The following is a 17138-nucleotide window of genomic DNA, read 5'->3' on the forward strand; positions in this document are numbered from 1 at the left end:
TTTTTTTTTTTTTTTTTTTGAGTATCCATGAAAAGTATATTACTGTTGAAGGTAAACATTTTTCTTTTCCTTGGAAAGATTTGTTCATATTTATCAAATAATTATTTCATTAACACCTCTACAATACAATACAGGGTGTACCAAAAAGCACTTTACAACTTTGAAAACTCATATTTATCGATTCATTTATTTTACAGACATGGTTTTGGTGTCATTTTGTAGCAAAATACATCAAGTTTTGACTCACGTAGTATATTAGTTCAGAAACAAGCCACCGCAAGCACTAGCAGCAGTTTCAGCAAAGATGGCCACCTTTACTGGTCCCGAGAGTGCTAGCTGTGTGTTTTGGTTTGAAGAATCCAATTCTGCGACAACTGTATAACGTAATTTTCGTACAAAGTATGGTAAAGATTCTTCCAGTAGGCCTACTATTTATCAATGGCATAAGTGTTTTATTGAAACTGGACACAACAAATCTTCAGGTCGCCCTCGTACTTCTGATAACGTTGTAGAGCAAGTGAGACTTCAGATGGAATGTGTGCAGAATCGCCAATGGAAGGCATATTGAACTTTTGGAGGTAGGTAGGTTAAAAAAAAAAAGTCTGTAAGCTAATTAAATAAATCAATATGAGTTTTCAAAGTTAAGAAGTTCTTTTTGATATATCCTGTTCCATTTTTATTCTTTCATGTTTCTATTCTTCTTGTTTTTATCCTCCGTGACCAAGACTCCAGGCGAGAGTCGAAAACTTGGAAGTTTAAGGAAAGTTTAGGAATTACAGAAATCTTCAAATAGTATGACAATATAATACATTTCTCCAGAAAAAAACAAGAAAGTATACTTACTGGTGGGATGAGTTTTGTTCGGATGATTAAGCGACACACCATACACATTCATTTGAACTTTATAAAGTTACTCGTTTCGGCAAGATATCACCTTCATCCGACACATTATGAGATCTTGTCCAGAAGATAACACAGATTAATAATAATAAGTATTTGCTTTGGTCAGTTTTAATATTTCAGTTATATGTAATTCATATGAACTTGTAGCCATCCATTTCACTAAAAGCACATTATCTGTACTTATCCTTTACAGATTGGATTTTATCTGATCTTGACATTTCACACTCACACTGAGATTCTGGTATTGATTTTCCCTAAGCCAAGAACAGTACTATTTATGCACAGGTTTAGAAAAAAAATCATTGTTTAATCAGTCTCCCCATAGCCGTATAAGTCTCCTTTAGTTTTCAAATACAATAAGATTACTTTCTTTGATGTAAATACTTCTTATGAGTCATACTTCTTGCATTTGGAATACAATAAAACTAGTACCAAGTAATAATTATAGACTCACGATATACACTGAGTGCTCACTGAATTGTGACCATCCTTCCACACAGATGATCATCTCGACTGTGAATATTGTAGAGAAAGAACACACTCGAGGCTACATATTAGCAGACAGCATACTGTTACAGTGGGAGGTGGGCAGGGTTTATCCGCATTCCAAAAGGGTACGACTGTGGGTGACCTAGCAACACGTGCGTCAATACCCCAGACGGCAACACTTGTCGGATGCGAAGAGCCAAAAATCCGATGCTCTTAAACTGTTTTTAAGATTATTAAAAGTCTCTGAAGCAGATTTATTCACTTTGCTCATGAACTTGATGTTTGCGTGTTGCTCGAGTTGCAGCACTGTCCCAAACTAATCACCACACACACCTCCGTTCAGCTACTCTGCCTGTTATCACCTGTTCATACTTGTTTAATTCATGATTAGGCAACCTTAAGGAGTGTACGGTACAAGATTCATCGTGATTATATCACGAACACCAAAACTACAACATTCCGGGAACTTTTTGACTGTTCGTACATATAGACTTCTGTGCAATATAGCATTCCCTGACTCACTTTAATTTCTCTGACATTGCCTAAGTTTGAAGGTCAGTGTGAACCCTGTCTCATCTCTTGGGCCACGTAGCCAGGCTTCTCCTGTGTATAACATCAGACAATGACACAGAACAAGAACACAATTTTTATTATCATTGATCCAAAAAGCAGTTTCTTGAAAAATAGAATGCTGCAGATTTTAAGAAACATGCTGTACAAAAAAATCAGCAACATCAGGTCAAAATTTCTACAAATTTTAGTATCAAAAGAAAGTAAAACAAATAAGATGGCGCCTTGTTAACTAATCAATTTCTGTCAGAAGTGTTCTGGCTGTTTAAACATGATACACATATCTCGGGTATTAAAAACTGAAATATGAAACTAAATCAGACATTTCAATTCTTTAATACAAGACATCATTGAAATCTGGCAGGTACATTCCAAAGACAGTCCAGTTTCATTCAAAATAATTATTCTTACATTGCCTTTATCGCATGTTTTTAAAAATAAATAAAAAGAAAAATTACCCTTTATATATTATATTTTGTATACGATAAAAATTATATACAATATTAAACGTGTTTTACAATATATTTCACACTATAATCTCAGCAATATTAATATATCTGTATACTTCAGTTGTTTTTAACAGTGATGACGAATCGAAGTGTGTGAAATGCCTCATCGAAACATGATCGAAACAAGTGTTATCTGCTCGGTGTCTAATGCACATTTCAGTGTTGAAAGAAGTGACAAATAAAATCTTTCTTTTTTCCCTACAGATAAAGTTCGAAATCAATTCTTCGAGAAGTGTAGAAAGGTCCCTCCTGTCCATGTTTTCTCACCCACACGTCGCCTTTAAAGTAACCTTCATTCACCCAGGCTTGCATTTGAGTAGTCGTGTGTGGGCCATGAACCTCTGTGCTGTCCTCTTTCCATTTGAAATCCCACATCACTTCGTCTGAGGAAACAACAAGAAGAAAAAAATTACTATACCATTTGAATGATAATATACGGCATTAACAACATACATATCTTTCATAATATTTCAGCAGAATTAAAAGGAATTATACGAGGGAAACTCCAAAAATAAAGTTTCCCCAGGAAAACAAACAGCAAATGGGGAAACAAGACAGCGGTTGAACGTGCAACACATCCAGATCGAAGTGGGTATCGTTCACCTGCGATCCTGCAGATGGCGCGGTCGCAGCGCCTGCGCAAAGAAGAGAGAACTCTCTCAGTCGAAGCCTGATAACTATGAAGAGAAGGCTCGTTTTGACGTCGTGGTCAAAGGAGGTAGTGCGAGCGCTTGTCCGCTATAAATGGCAGGCTTGCCAATGCAAATGAATATATATATATATATATATAGGAAATCACGACGAAAAAATATAGGAGGTTTCGTGAAGCTGTGAAAAAGGAACATTTCAATTATCCAATAGGTAGCAATAAAAAAAAAAAAGTCACGGAAATTACACCGATTGTTATATGAACATACACTCTATTCTAAATATAACTAAATGGGTAATTATCTCGTTGCAAAATTTTATACGAGTTTCTTAGTGATTTCGTAAGCAGCTCACCAGTACGAAGCAACGACTACAAGGAAAGTGTAAAAAGTATCTGCATCAGAAAATCATTGTTGTTAAGTATACATCTCTCAGAAATTGTTTAATCCTTCTGTAACGATTATCTTCATAACATATTTTATCTTATGCTGGCAGATTCTCCAGAAAGTACTTACGTAGCCCTGGAAGTTGTTCCGCGATGCGTTTGCACACAGAAGACAAAGTTAATCATCGGCTCGGAACATGATACAGAAACAAAAGGCTTTTTAAATCCAATACTGACTGACAAGAGCACAGTCCTCTTGTCGAGCCGCAGACAGTCTGAACCACTGAAATACATCCACACAAAAATCTTCAATATCCCACGACGATGATTTTACTTTATCATGAAACGCACTAAAAACTGTGTGCAAAATAACGAACCAATATCCAGAAGCTTTGGTAACCCTTGATCATGGCACCAATCATTTAACATTCGTCGAAGAGACACGTTCACACGATGTCCATCATTTTGCAGCATGAGAAACTTGTTATGAGGCAGTTTAGGTGTGTTAATAGTTTTCGCAATAGCTTGAGAAACATCTGAAGATGTAGCATGCCCCAAAAATCCACTGTCCAGGTAATGAGTAACAACATAATTGGTCGAAGAAAAATATCGAATGTCAATATCAAACCGTTTATTAGTTGCTGCGTTTGTTGTTTCAACTACAGCAAGATTAAAGAAGTTACCAGAAGGTTGAACATCATACAACAATTTTTCACGTAAATAGGGGCCGAGTCCATGCGTTATTGAGTATGACAACTTAGTTTTATGAAGCTGAAAATCCCTATTTTCACAAGTGGAAGTAGCAATGCTACAAAAATATAGGAAGTTTTGTTAAAATATAGGAAATATAGGAAGAGACGCAAATATATAGGAAAAATAGGAGCATTGGAAAGTCTGGAATGGGCGCGTGGTGTATCGAGAATAGAAATCCATCACCGCCTCGGGAGGTCTATGGGCCTGATGTGATGTCGAAACATATGGTGCGGAGATGATGTAGCCAATTCAGTAAGGGGCAGCAGCAAGTGCTGGACACACCAAGACCTGGAAGGACGTGGTACGGCGACTACAGACGAAAATGTCAGGATGGTGGATGACATGATTAAAGCGAGCCGGCGTATCACCATCGATGAAATAGCGGAGGAACTTGGAATCGGACATGCAGAGCCCTGAAGTTTTCCTGGAAAGGTTTCTGAAGCTTATAGACCGGTATGACAAATGTCTCAATGTACGTGGTACTTATGAGGAAAATTGTTGGTCTTGCATCTCCACCTCTGTCCACAGTCGCCTAGGGAAACTTATTTTCCGAATCCCCTTCGTAAGATAAGAATTAAAAGAACTCAGTACCGCTAAACTGAAAAAGAAATTTATATCCATTTTGCAGTTCAAAGGAAAAAGACTGTAATTGCTGAAAAACTTGTTTTGGAAAAATCACAATTTTCTATTTAGCTAAAAGTCGAAGATATCACAAGGGTTCTTACCTATGACAAACTAACCAGTATTATAGATACAGCTTTTTTGCTTTTGCCAGTTTATGCTCCATGGCCATATGATTTGCCTGCTGATAACTCGGAATCTGCCGAGTTCGAGTCTCGGTGGCGACATTCGATCGCAATGTATAAAAGTTTTTTTTTCAGGCCAGAAATCCTGTGTGATGTTTTCCTCATTCACACCGGCCCATACCGAGATGGTACCAAGCATATACGTTCCAGACCGGTTCCTTCCTTCCTTCCCTTTCCTCAGATAGTGTGATCGCCATCCCTCATACGTGACGGGCTAACACAGTCATAGATGCCAAGCCCAGAAATCTAATTCTAATAATTGGGAATTTCAGTCAAATCTGCTGATATCATCTTTTGCCTTTCATCGGCAGCACTATCACATGTGTACAAGATACACGTCTTTTACTAGTTATTATTAGGATTACGCAGTAAGATTTGTATAATTGTACCGTTCGTACATCCGCAACTCCACACGTTAACTCTTGAACGAAAGCGAATTTTTGAATTCTTCTCTCGCACTGAATAACTAGAGCGGTAATCTCGACTGAATTCGTTAATGAAATAAATCCGCTACCTTCACGGGTAACGGTGACATTAGTGGTGGTTATCTATACCCCGCTTAAAATCTATAGCATTTCCTAAGTTATATGCAAATAGCACAGTAGCATACAATTGTTGGTTGCCTATGATAAAATGATATACAGCTTTTCTTACTGTAATTATCTCGGCCGACTTTGTTAATAGAATCAATCTGTTAACATGTTCATGGGTAACGGTGATTTTCTATATTCCGTTTAAAATCTATAATATTCCCTACCTTCTATGCAACCTGCAAAGTAGAAAAGAAATTTGCTACAATACAAGGATATGCAACATCTCGGCCGAAGCTCGTTAATGGTGTAAATCCTTTACATCTTCACGGGGTAACGGTGACGTTAATGAAGATATTTATATATCGTTTAAAATCTATATCCTTTTTACTATACAACCTGCACAGCAACAAAGTAATATTGGTTGCCTATAATAAAAAGGATATGGAATCGCGTGATCTTCTTTACTGTCTTTTTAGCAGGGTTTATATGTAAATTAGATTAAAATAATATATTAAATACATACAAGGTACGCATGAAGGCCGTACAACCCAATATGAACCTGAATAATGATGCCTCATTCGTGCTGGTGGCTATTGCACAATCTTAGCATGTGGTTTCCGACTGGCTCAAGGTTTGAAGGTGTTGCCCTCTGTTGACACTGTTCGTTTAACGAGCAGAATGTATGAGAGTCAAGGAAGATGGAGGTCAAGACCCACGAGAGGCAAATGGACAACAAACTGAGGAAAAATGTTACAAGCAACTTCACTGCGGTTTAGGAATTATTTAATTCAGATACACTTGTATTTTGGGGCATTGCCGGCATCTATGGCCTTAAACCCGTGACATATGAGGGATGACTTCCCTCGGCGAGTACACTCTCCGGTGAAGGGTAAAGGGAAAAAGGAAGAGCCTTGGGGCCTGTATGTTAGGTATCATCGCAGCATTTGCCTACTGTGAAAGAGAAAAACCCAGAAAAATCGCTCAGGATGGCTGACATAAAAAAGCTGTTACACATTTTCCCTTACATAATAACAACTGATATCTGTGTTACCGTTAAAAGGTAACAATTAATACAATCTGGTAATTATCAGTACATTCTTTATACGAATACAATACAGAAATAAAATTTGTTCCAGCAGAATTTACAAAATAATAATAATAATAATAATAATAAAATAAAATAAATTAAATTAAATTAAATTAAAAAAAATAAAAAACGACATACTTCTTAGCGTTTTAACGCTATAAATTAGTGTTCGTCGCATTTCTCAAAACTTACTCACGAGAATTGCACTTAAGCATATCATTTTGCTCCATTCGATGCCATTTATCGATTTATATCTATCATCTTGAGCCCAGTTCCTGCCAAGTGAACGTATATGTGGGTTTTCTCGAGATTTCCCGTTTGTTCCCACTTTTGTCATTCCACAATTATCATCTCTATCATAGTCATCACTATCACCACAATCTCTCTCAGCATCGACACATAATATTGGGACCATTTTTTTAAAGTAATCTTGAAACAATACTAAAGAAAAATTTAAGTTTAAGACTTAATCATAACTTCGGATTAATTTCATTAAGCACACTATGTACTCTTATCTTGCTACAGTCATGGTATAAAAATCTGATATGAGTTTGCTTCAGTATCAGTTTATTCTTAATAGGTGGAGTGGAATTCGTTCATCATCATTTTTAGGTACACGAAAAAAGAAACACGATTTTCTCGGAAACTTCTTACGAGGATCTTCCCCTACCGCTATCACCTTGTTTTACTCAACGAGAACAGGTCTATCAATTGGTAAATGTCTCATGTTTCGATTATTTTCTTTTTAATAAGCGGTTACGGCTGAAAGAAATATAGCTAGAAGAAATTTGTGATAAGGTTGTTCAAGTTAAGATACACCAGAAAACCTCTTTCTTCTCTGATGCGAAGCAACGAATGAGTAGTGTTCTTCTTAAGCTTAAGTACACTGTGAGAAGCTAACGCGAATTTGTTTACATTAAACACACTTAATACACTGGTCTTTATGCCAAGCTCACTTCCTTGTACTGCACCTCGATACTGCATTCATTGTTAATGCAGGCTAAGGAGGCTCTAGCGACTCGTGATACCGGGATCAACATGTTATATGAGAGGTGGATAGGGATGATACTTCTTGGGTTCATTTTGTATATGGCAGTCCCTTTTTATGCAATTGTGTTGATCGTGACGGGGACAATAATAATAATAATAATAATAATAATAATAATAATAATAATAATAATAATAATAATAATAATAATAATAATAATAATAATAATAATAATACACGGGTCTCTCAGTGAGATTCAAAGCAGGCGTGTTTCTTCCGCGTAGGCAATGATGTTTCCGACATTTTACTTTCAGACATTAAGCATTTCTTCACGACAGTTTTGGTCTTGGCTACATTTTTTTTCGCAGCTGTTGTTTTTAGTGTTAAGAGCGCACCATTATGTGGATTTGTCTATGTAGTGTTATCCTTGACAGTTCGGAGTCTACCTGCCTGACAAACCTGACCCATCTCCCGACAACTACAGCCACAAGTACTACGTTCCTCAAGGGCTGTGACGGCTCGTTGTGTGACTGCAACGGATTATTACTACCTTATTTTGCATTAAGGGTTTAGGAACATTCGAACACAATTCACAGTACTGTATTATAGAGAAAGAAGAGGACTCACGGTCGTGAAGACAGTTGATTATGAGAGAGGCATTGCGGTGGCTCAGTGATAGAGCGTTCACTTCTGGTGCTTGGGGTCCCTGATTCGATCCCAGATCGCGCCAGAGTGAATTTTGTGGTGGACAAACACCGTGTTTGTGGGTTTTCTCGGGTTTTTCCCGTTTCCTCTTACTTTCCTCCATTCCATTCACTTCTCATCATCACCGTCTCCTTTAGCCTACCCAACATAACCGTGGGACGTAAAAGTTCAAGATTTCATTTCATTTCAAAGATTATTAAAGAACTGGCGGAATGACAATGTGGGAGACAATCACGGATGCGATATATCCACTACAAACTCATATGGCCTGAGATGAAACCCGAAACTCTAAACAGCATAAATGGGTGCTCTATTAGTATCAGTATTTGCCTAAAAATTAATAAATGGAACAAAGACAGCTGCACACGCAAAATGTTAAACACAGCTACATGAAACAAAAGTAATAATAATAATACAGCACATTGTGAAAATAATAAAAATACGAAATCTGTTTTCAAATGATTTAGAAATGAAATTTTTAAGTTTTACGTCAGACGATTATGCCAGCTAGGCTAAATGAGACGGTGACGATGAGAAATGAATAAAAAGGTGGAATGAAGAACGTGGGAGGAAACGGGAGAACCCACGCACACTGTGTTTGTCCAACACAAAGTTCACTTGACGCGAGCTGGGCTCGAACCAAGAACCCCATGCACCAGAGGTAAACGCTCTACTACTGAGCCACCGCAGCTCCTCAAATGATTTACACTTCAGCCCTTTCCACGTATTTTCCGGTAGCTTTCATATGACCGCACGGTACCCTTCGCTTGGAGTACCACGTACCAAATCTCTGACAGTTGCTCTTGGAGGGGCGTCATTGTTCGGAAATTAACACCACGTTGAGACGTTATTTCACTGAAGAGGGCGTAGTCGTTAGATGATAGGTCTAGTGAGAAATTCAGATCAACACAGATGATTTGTTGCAGTTATTGCGGCGAATGAGACTGATTTTAGACTCATAAACTGATCGAATCTCATGCTTTTGTTCTCAGCAATACGCTCAGATCTATGTGCATTGTTCGCTTCAACCCAAGAGGTGGATAGTCAACAACTGTTCTTTTTTCAATTCGTTTGTTTTCATGTTCAAATCTACTCACCCAACTGAACATTGACACATGTTACGGGGCACCGTTACCACACTCTTCGCGCAATCTGTACGCTCCATATCCTGGCAAAAACTGATGGTGATCTATCAAACACTACTTCAGTTTTTTTTTTTTTTTCCTGGCCAAACGGACACAAGACAGACAAGATAAATATACAGGGTAGACACAAAGTCTGTCCCTGAAAACAAACATTAATAACAAAAACAAAAAAACAAAGAATAATAGAAGCATGCGGTCTGAAAACATCGCTTCTATGATACTTCCACATTTTGCCACAGCCTGTGCTGCCATCTACTGTAGCTGACGGCAGAGCGACAGTCATTTGTTTAATAATGGCATCAGCATAGCAGAAAGCGAAATGTGTCTTGTGGTATCATGAAACAAAATCTCCCGTCACAGTTTAACGAATATTTAGGAAAAAATATGGACAGCAGACACCAGATGTTAAGAACATAAAGGAATGATATAGGAAGTTTATTACAACAGGAAGTGTTTTAGATCGTGATAGAAGCGGTAGACCGAGTATTAGTGAGGAACGTGTGGAAGCTGTTCGTGTTGCTTTAACGTGAAATCCAAGGAAATCCTTGTGTTACGCAACACGTAAACTAGACATCCCGAAGTACATGTGTTAAAAATTTTACAAAATCACTTGAAGTTATACGCATATAAGGTGCAGATTGTACATGCGTTAACACAAGACCGACCCCAACGCGGAAGCTTCGCATGTGACATCGCATGGATGTTTTGAGGGCAACTAATGGAACGCATGTGGAAATACTCTAAATCAGCTTAAAAAAAAATAAATAAAAATTAAAAAAATAAAATAAAATAAAATAAAAGAGTTTTACTATTATTTGCAGCAAACTGCATGCTTTTATCATTCTTAGACTTCTTGTTAGTAATGTATATCAGAGAGATACTTTATGTTCACCCTGTGTAAACCGAACTCCTTTACTTTAAAAAAAAAAAAAAAAAAAAAAAAGAAAAGAAAAGAAAAAGAGAAAATGCTGTTTACCTGACTCTAACGATTGTTTTTTACTGGAGTCGTCCGATTTGTGTGCATCAGTCTTGTTACTTTCACTACCTTCTTTATTCACTTGTAGCCTGGCCTTCTCTTTTTCATCAAAGTCATCGGCGTACATATCTAATGCATCGTCATAGTTCGTTCTTGGAGCTATGACCGGGGCCGATGTTTTTCTTTCCGCATCGCCTATCTACATACAGAAACAAAATAAATAAATTAAATATTAGTGTCTTCATCTATGGTTTCATTAAGGATTATACATATAGTTCATTCTACAATACACCCACACACACAAGCACTCAGTTACGCATTCCTTTTGTCTACAGACCACCTTCCGATAAGGCAATAAATAAATAAATAAATAAATAAATAAATAAATAAATAAATAAAAATAAAATAAAATAGGCGGAAGCTGCAATTACATAATTTTATATATATATACTCCGAGAGGTGATTCGTGATATCAAAAGAAGACAAAAGAAGTTCTCTTGCATGTGGTCGAATTCTGCGTCGTGTAAGAGTGACAGGGGTGTGATATTGGAATCGACAATCGAATCCTGACAATTGGAACGGAACAGAAAGATGTGCACAAACTATTTCTGTCTGCGCAACTGCTTAAATGTACCATTTTACTACTGTTCATAACCATATTTCACTAGTTTTGAGGTCACAAATCACTTCCCGCTGTTTGTGCATATCTTTCTGTTCCGTCCCAATTATCGGATTAGACTGTTGATTCTAAGTTGGATGTCCTGTCACTCATACACGACGCGGAATTCGACAACGTGTAAGACGACCTTTCGTCTTCTTTTACGTCAAGAATCACTTCCCAGAGTTTGTGCACATCTTTCAGGTTCACCCTATATATATATATATATATAATTGTAACAAATGGAAAGTTAACATACATATACCTAAAAATATAGAAAACTTTCCCTTACACTGATTCATTTAGAGATTAATTCGAACTGATCGGCATTCGCTGATAATTTTTACAATGAGTTCTGTATATGCTAAATCGAGGACATGTGAGGATCCTGTCTTCTAATATAACCCTCAAAGAAAAACGTACGTGAAATCTCCCACTCTCAAAACTGTGTTGCATTTGGTCTTTCGAAGAAATAACCGTTAAAGAAATATTACGTATTTTCCTGTTTCGAAGTTATATGTTCTTCCTGTTCTAACAAAGAAACACAATTTATATATATTGTAAAACTTTGTCTCATATAGGTTGTAGGTAGAGCATTTAATAAAAAGAGCGTCCGGAATCGACTCCCACTACCAGTTTTATTATAAAAGCTTCCACTATAAAAGTGTTTTCAGAAACTACTATACAAATAATCTCTCTAATATGAAAGGTTAGAAATAGGTAGTCTTTGACCATAAGGTCACAGACAGGATCTCCCCTGAGCCCCGTAGCAGGCTAAGCAGAGGGGATTTAATGAACCAATGCTCCGTAGCAAGCAGAGGCGGGTTAAGTAGCCAACAGAGCCCCGTAGCAGGCTAAGCGGCTGAGGTTAGGATTCCCAGACAGAGCCCCGTAGGAGTTTAAGCCAGGAGATAGGATAGGTGTAGTCCCGTAGCAGCCTAGAGGCCTGGGGTTAGGTTACTCCTAAAGTCCCGTAGCAGACTAGAGGAGGGCCACCAGAAAACTGGTACTGAATTGCCTTTGTCCATCCAATTTATAGGGTTCCTTGGGTGGCGGTGGCGCTGCTGCTCCGATGTCGTCCTCTGCTCCGTGGGAGGGGCTAGAAGCCGTCGTCTGCAAGTGATTGTAGATCCATCTGGTGTGAAGTCATTAATTCACTTTATTGATGGAACTTGGATGGCATTAATTCACTTTCGTACATATTTAAGATAAAGTTAAATATATAAAATCTGTGTAGAAAATTAAAGCTGATTTGGAAATAGTCTTTTCAGGTACAATCAGGAGCTGACAAACAAAAGAACAGCGTCTCCTGCATGGAACTAGTTTTTATGCGGCTGATATTTTCCTGAACACTTGTAGACATAATAATAACAACTGGTAGATGGCTAGGCTGGATATTTCAATTAGAAAACAACTCACTTTGTATATGTTAGTGTTGTTTTTTCTTAAAACTCCATAAAATAATTTCCTACATATCGGCCCGCGCTGGAACCATGAACACAAACACTCCTACCGCAAACTGAAATAAATTATTGACATTATTGTTGATTTCGGTCCTGGAAACTGATATGATGTAAAATACTAACTGTTGTGAAAATCTGAAATATTAAAGTGTAATAAAGTTTTATTTACTAAACTGGCATTTTCCTGAAATTACACATAATCTTAATGTCATCCAATCACGATCCCAAGTCCAACAAAGTTTTGAAAGCTTAACAGTACCATACGTAAGTAACTGAAAATGGTACCAGCGAATATAGAAATTGTTTAAACTAACCTCTAAATAACAGGATATAAGAGATTTTCTTTAGTTTAGTTATTCAATATCCATCCTATAGCACCTATGAACAATTAACAGATTTTTATTTTTATTTTTTTTTTTTTTTTTTTTACCTTTTTCGTTTTTTGGAGTTACTGTAATAATAATAATATTTAGCTGTAGCTAAAAGTTACTAACCTTTTTACTAATCTGTTCAAAGCTTTCCTGATAAATATCCATATTGCCACTTTTATTCAACACGGTGTTTGCCAAATCCGTCAGCTGCAACATTTGTTCTTTATTTCCCGTATCTACCTCTTCTCCAGCCTTCTTTCTGCGCCATCTTTCCGATGCAGACATTGTCTTGTTCCCACCTGATGGTAAAAAGAAAACGATTCTGGAACAATCTATATATATAAAAGAGAACGCACAAAATCCTTTGTCCGCTCATCACGCTAATACGGCTGAACCGATTTCTTTCATTTTTGGGGGGTTGTTAGGATTTGGACCCTAGATGGTTTTTATCATATCACTTTAATTTTCAATTACCAGTGTCTTGAGATAATTGACCAATCAGGTGTCAATACGTACAAAAAATCCTTTGTCCGCTCATCACGCTAATACGGCTGAACCGATTTCTTTCATTTTTGGGGGGTTGTTAGGATGTGGACCCTAGATGTTTTTTATCATATCACTTTAATTTTCAATTACCAGTGTCTTGAGATAATTGACCATTCAGGTGTCCATACGTACAAATCCTTTGTTATTAGTTCATCATAGGTATAAAAATAAACGTATTTATATGCAACCCGCATGACCCTGTGACTCGGCGGGTTAACATAACTGACAGGCGCTATAAATCACTTGAAAGCGAAAAAGTAAAAATTATCTAAGTAACAAAGTTTATTGCGTTCCGGGATGACCGCAGCGAAGCGGGGCGGGTTGGGGTGACCGCAGCGAAGCGGGGCGGGTTAACATAAATGACAGGCGATATAATGTTAACATTAGTGCAATCTTCTATGGTTTTTATCATATCACTTGAAAGCGAAAAAGTAAAAATTATCTAAGTAACAAAGTTTATTGCGTTCCGGGGTGACCGCAGCGAAGCGGGGTGAACGCTGCTAGTTATACTCTAATCAAGTTCCAATGCATAATGAAAATAATCAATTAAAAAGAAACACCCTCGTCCTTCCTACTACAGTACAATCTTCATGCACGAAAGGAATCTATATGGGGCTTATTTTCAGATTTTGACGGAGTAAAAAGATGAAGAGAGCTTGCAAAATATCTTTCCCTTCCTGCCCCCCCCCCTTCCTCCAACCAAAAAATCGTAAAGTAATGAGGCAAAGTTTAATGCAAGATCATCTACATGCTATTTGGTGATCTACGACCAAGATCCTGTAGCTGGCGCTTCTGCAGTGCTAGCGGAAAATTTGGATAAACCCAGAAATAGGGAGGTTGGAAAAATCATGCTCAGCAGGCTATTGTCAGACAATGACAAAACAAAAGTGTGGTAATCGCAGGAAGCGGTCTGGCCTTCGGACATTTGGTGTTGGTCTTCTGCATGATACTGCGAGACCACACTCAGTAGAGACAACGTAAGACCATCTTGCTACTTTCAGTCGGGAGTGCCTTGCCCACCTACCGTACAGTCCCGACCTAGCGCCTAGCGAATTCCATGTTCTTCCGACATTAAAGAAGGTTCTCCTGGAAGGTATTTTGGAATCAACTGAGAAGTAAAGACAGCTGTGAAGTAGTTTTTTTTTTTTTTTTTCGTATGCCCGAGCGATATGACAAATGCATTTATATCGTTGGTTCTTCTGTGAAAAAATAAAGTAACATTTGTTCTTTATTTACGCAGTATTATTTCTCTTGCATAAACATCTCTGTCAATAGCCGCCAGTTTCAACTTAAGCTCAAAAAAGGGGAAATCTTCACGAATGTCAAATATGTCATCGAATTTACACAAAGACATATTCTCAATGGCTCTTTTACAATTCTGGTGTCGCCGACTTACCTGGTTTCAGAATTGTCAAATTCAAAATTGATAACATGTGTACTCAATTTGGAAAGCTCGTAACCATGGGTTTTCTTGGAATAGTCGCGTTTCCACCTACACTCTCATTCCACCGTTTGATAATAATTCATTTGCCTTAATCAATCGTCTCCCTTCATTTAAAGAGCATAATCGTGGGACGTTAAACTGAAAGATTTCAGACAATGTAAATTCTCGTTCAGGAATTCTATCATTCTACTTGCAGATTTCTGTAATTCCTGAATTTTCTTTAAACTTCCAAGCTTTCGACTCTCCCATGGAGTCTTGGTCATAGAGGTTAAAAACAGGAAGAAAATGAATAGAAACATCAAGAAATAAAAAGGAAACGGACTTACCAAAGGAAGAGCTCTGTTGTACGGAAACACGTTATCAAGTACGTCAGCAATCTTCAGATGAAGTTGATGCAAACTAAAATATGGCGGAGTCAATTTGTGTGCCTTTCTTGTTCCTTGTTGGAAGGTTGCCAACTCAAGTTATTATTTTTATTGCCATGCCAATGCTGTGAACATTTTGTCACAACAGCATTTTTTTTTTTTTTTTAATGAATAAATAAATTTTCAAAAACCAGTCTCTCTACTTCATTTCTAGATTCAAATAAATTTTTTGAATCTTCTACCCTGTGTTGTTTCTTTTAAATGCTTCGATAAACCTTATACTAGATTTTCCGCTTTTAAATCTCTAATGTGTATTTTTACTCCGACTTTTAGATTTCTTTTCGTTTAGCTTATCTAGCTTTCTTGGCAACTGCATTTTATTTCATAAATAGCCGAAGTTCCATTGGGATCAGTGTAATAGCTCTTAAAGTAAACCTACGCCTAATGTTTTAAAAAGGTTAATCAATACGTAAGGTGATAATAAACAAATTTTGTAAATCTCTTAGAAAATGCAAATTTAGATTTCATAATTTTGAGTTTTCATTTTTTTGTCCCTCATACTTTACCCCTCCTTAGCAATGACGTTATGCTATAATACACACGACTTTTTCTGAAACACACTTTTCACAGAACATTGCAATAATACTACGAAGGAACCAATATATGTAGTGTATATTAGAAAGATACTACGTGATTTGAAAAAAAAAAAATTACAATAAGTATTTAGAAATAAATTTCATTTTACCTAGTCTGCGCAGTGATTTTGCAACGGTTTCTCCTGGTTTCATTAGCTCCAGCATTTCCTTATAGACAGGAATATCATCAAACGGCGTTGGAACACTCTCATCTCCATCCGAATCATCATCAGCTGCTTCATCCCCAACGTTCTTTGCTTTTATCTGAAAATGTGTTAAACATTTAGTTCTAAGTGTAATTAACATCTCATAATAATTTCTATTGAGACTGCTAGTTAAGAGTGATCTTTTCTTGTGGACATTACGGAAGTTCGAGCGGAAATATTTGGAGAGCTTCGAAATGTGGTGTTGGAGAAAGATGGAGAAGATAAAATGGACAGAGAGAGCAACAAACGAAGATGTTTTAAAACGGATAGAAGAAAAGAGGACACTTCTAGCCACCATCCTTCGTAGAAAGGGTAAATTGGATTGGACACATCTTGCGAAGAAATTGTCTTCTTCACACCGCCATAGAAGGAAAGATGGAAGGGAAGCGAGGAATAGGAAGAAGAAGAACACAGCTGATCGATATTTGAAAGATATAAGAAAATATTGGGAGTTAAAAGAGGAAGCTGAAGATCGACAAAAGTGGAAGAAACATTTCCAGGCCAAAATCTAAAATTGGAAAAAAAAAATCCTCATTAGTGCCAGGACCTGCCGAAAGGCAGAATACTTAATAATAATAATGATAATAATTTCTAACTTAATAATTAACAGATTTAAAAAATATTTAAAATCTTATTTAATTTTAATTTCCATATGTTTCAGCAAATAAAATACCACCTTACATTTGTTCTACAGGATGAAAAAGGACAAAACTTTCCAATTGTTCGGAAGATATGATTTCTTCAACGGGAAAAGATATATAAGCTAAAAACAAGAACTAAAAATAAGTGAAAAAGTGAGAAACAAACAAACCAGGTGATCAACTTGCAGCAGTATAAATAATGCTCTCTATAGATTGCAGCCTGCATATAATGACAATGCTAGATTAAGGCATTAATCTATTATATAAAATTGAAAGTGACTAAGTTGGTTACTTCACACCTCTTAAACCATG

General features: G+C 37.0%; 1 protein-coding gene across 2 annotated transcripts in view; it reads right to left on the minus strand.

Annotated features, from left to right (window-relative positions):
- Positions 1-2282: 2282 nt before the first annotated feature.
- Positions 2283-17138, minus strand: part of holn1 (CD2 antigen cytoplasmic tail-binding protein 2 homolog holn1) — a 34444-nt gene continuing 19588 nt past the window's right edge. For both annotated transcript variants that reach the window (XM_081768037.1, XM_081768038.1), the window contains exons 4-7: positions 16090-16243; positions 13113-13288; positions 10498-10696; positions 2283-2854 (exon numbers count right to left, since the gene is read on the minus strand). In XM_081768037.1, the coding sequence (XP_081624163.1) occupies positions 2670-2854; positions 10498-10696; positions 13113-13288; positions 16090-16243 (714 nt within the window). In that variant the 3' untranslated portion in view covers positions 2283-2669. The remainder of the gene's footprint in view (positions 2855-10497; positions 10697-13112; positions 13289-16089; positions 16244-17138) is intronic.

This window comes from Thermobia domestica, chromosome 8, assembly GCF_964235325.1.
Source record: "Thermobia domestica chromosome 8, izTheDome1.hap1.1, whole genome shotgun sequence".
Lineage (NCBI taxonomy): Eukaryota > Metazoa > Arthropoda > Insecta > Zygentoma > Lepismatidae > Thermobia > Thermobia domestica.